The 2,682-nt window shown below is 40.3% G+C and overlaps 1 protein-coding gene across 1 annotated transcript; it reads right to left on the bottom strand.

Annotated features, from left to right (window-relative positions):
* Window positions 1-714: 714 nt before the first annotated feature.
* Window positions 715-2,157, bottom strand: LOC109759624 (probable histone acetyltransferase HAC-like 1). Its single transcript, XM_073495974.1, has 3 exons — window positions 1,781-2,157; window positions 1,044-1,170; window positions 715-955 (listed from the first exon to the last, which is right to left on the bottom strand). The coding sequence occupies exons 1-3, from the start codon at window positions 2,055-2,057 to the stop codon at window positions 715-717; spliced, it is 645 nt and encodes a 214-aa protein (XP_073352075.1). The 5' UTR covers window positions 2,058-2,157.
* Between the last annotated feature and the right edge of the window lie 525 nt (window positions 2,158-2,682).

Below are 2,682 nucleotides of genomic sequence, written 5' to 3'. Positions count from 1 at the left end.
AAGCACCACTTAGTGTGAAAACGTAGAAGATATTAGCGACGGCCAAAGTATCTTGGATGGATGCAAAAATACTCCCTCCGTCTCAAAATAAATGTCTTAACTTTGTACTAACTGTAGTACAAAGTTGTACTAAGCTTGAAACACTTATTTTGAGACGGAGGGAGTATATAATAGCAGGAAGGAGAGCATCATGTCCTGGTTGGAGACTGTTTGGTAAGGAATTGTCAAGCAGGCAAGTAGTGTGAGGAAACATAATTATGTCTTTTAAGGGGGATTGGGCCTAATCTCAATTGGAAATAAATTATCAATCTGATGTCTTTTAGGGCTCTATGGGACTTGTTCCTAGTCGGCCACTAATAACAGTGTCTACTGCAATTGCTAATTAAACATAATTGCCTTGCAAAGACACATATCCTAGAGTGCGCGAACACACCATATACCCTGGCAAGCAAAAAATATATTTGTAGTTCTTTGCAGATGTTCACAATACCGTGACACATGTTTCGAATTCCCACGAGAATGGCATCCTTTACCACCAAGGATGCAGATTAAAAGTTTGTTCACTATGAGTCAAGCACTTACTAAATCGTTGCGCAAAAATTGTATTCTAGTGATAACCCCATGAAGAATAGTTCGGACAGAATCACCAAAATGCCGTTGAGGAGGAAGGGTCGGGTGTTGATGCTCCACCATGCCTAGAATGGCTGGATCAGCTCAATCCATCGCCGGGAGGTAGATGCGGTGGAAATTTCTCATGGTCAGCCTCCTACGACACGTAGGGCACTTCTTCTGAAATCGGATGGAGGCCTCTATGCATTTCTTGCAGAAGATGTGGCCGCAGATAGTAGATGATGCATCGACTAGCTCGTTGATGCAGACTGGGCAGGTGAATTTTGGTTCCCTTGGGAGATCCTTCACAGGCGCCGGGCGTCCCTGCGCCGCCTTGGGCTGTAGTGTTTAGCAGAGCTTTAGGGATACATATAGTAACAATAATATTTCGTATATATAAAGTAGTAGCACAGTCTAGAGTTATTATAGAGAATCTGTTGGCTTCACGTGTATCCAGATTGTGCGTTAACAGGTTGTTGTTGGACGCTCCAGAAAGATCATGTGGTGTAGGGTTTATCCCTAGTGAAAGCATTGTGTTCACATGCCCATCAGAAGCTCCTTCTAGAAAAGAAATGCAAGACATATGAAGTTAGTAAAGGGAAACATGGTCAGGCAAACTAGGGGTAAAAAATACTCCCAAGACTTAATAGTCTATGTGTAATTGGAAAATTCAGATATGAATATGGGTAAATTGTTCCCGTAATTACATCTTTCAGGTTAGCATTTTACTTAGAGCTTTTTTATCACATAATACCTACTTAGTGGATGCATGGCTTCATTCTGAACACACATGCTGGACTATAAAACAGTGGTGTTTGTTACAAGCTAAGTTTATTTTATCCAGTATAGTACGCTACTGGCTTCCTAGGCTAGAAGTCCCACATTAATGTGTACATATCCAACTAATCTCAGTCATCAAATCATATGTTAATCCAACGACTTACATTGCTGCAATGGTGAGTCCTTGAACATGTCTAAAATGCAATTAATATCATACCAAATATCAATATCGGCATAAATTTACAACATAATTGGTGCACAGTTAATATTCTACCTAATATCAACGTGCAACTAATATCATATATAATATTAATGTGCATTAAATGTACACATTTACTACTAGCCTTAATAAGGATATGCATGGACAAGATCTCAGTAAATCTATCTGTACCTGGCAGTGAGGTATCCATGTTGGCGTTCTGCAGAACCATGTCTGCACTAGATGGCAAAGGGCCAACATTGCCCGTCACATAAGACATTCTAGAATTTTCACTCGCACCTTGCATGATATTGGATGTCAGATTCATCGCCCCATAGCCAGGGGAAGATGCTATATGTCTTAACGATTGTTGATTTTGTCGGTATTGTCGGTTCTGAGCCATGTACGTCTTGATAGCAAACATCATTGCTGGTGGCATTGGTCGCCTTGTCATGTTATAGTACTCCATCTGCCCAAACAATGAGAGATATCAACAACTCACATCACTAAACGGTAATACTTCATATCTTGCGAGGAAATGGACTTGGTTGCCTGAAAACCAAAGCTACAAAAAAGAAGGAGAGAGAAAGTAACACCTTGGTTGGGTATTTTCTAAACAAGATTTCCTCGAGCCGCCCGGCGAGCGCCCGGAGGCGCGGCCGCCGGAGAGGCAGCAATGGTGTGACACCCAAAAAAATTTTTGGCCTTTCAAAAACTTTTATTTGATTTGAGGGAGGATATTTAAATTTTCTTCTAAAGAACTCTCCCTCTCAAAAACATTCTTTTATGAAAAATGTTTTGTTTGGATTCACCCAAGACTTGATTGTTGGTCTTGGGGGTTTTTCATCTCATGTTGGCTCAAATGTTTTTCATTTGGAAAAAAAAATATTTTTGAAAATCTTTTAAATAGCCCTATGGCATTTGGAGTGATCTTCTTCCCCTTTTCAAAATCCCTCTTGCCATGACCCAAGTGGAAATCCTCTCCCAAAAGCCTTTCCCCATCTTTGGATCATGATATACTTCAAATCCAGCAGTTTGAACCTCCCCATAAGTTTTCTTCCATTTATATCTTATCAAAAATAATTTCTGCCCTC

The sequence above is a fragment of the Aegilops tauschii genome, chromosome 3, assembly GCF_002575655.3.
Source record: "Aegilops tauschii subsp. strangulata cultivar AL8/78 chromosome 3, Aet v6.0, whole genome shotgun sequence".
NCBI lineage: Eukaryota > Viridiplantae > Streptophyta > Magnoliopsida > Poales > Poaceae > Aegilops > Aegilops tauschii.
Note: the sequence above shows the minus strand (reverse complement) of the source record. Positions and strands in the feature narration are given on the sequence as shown.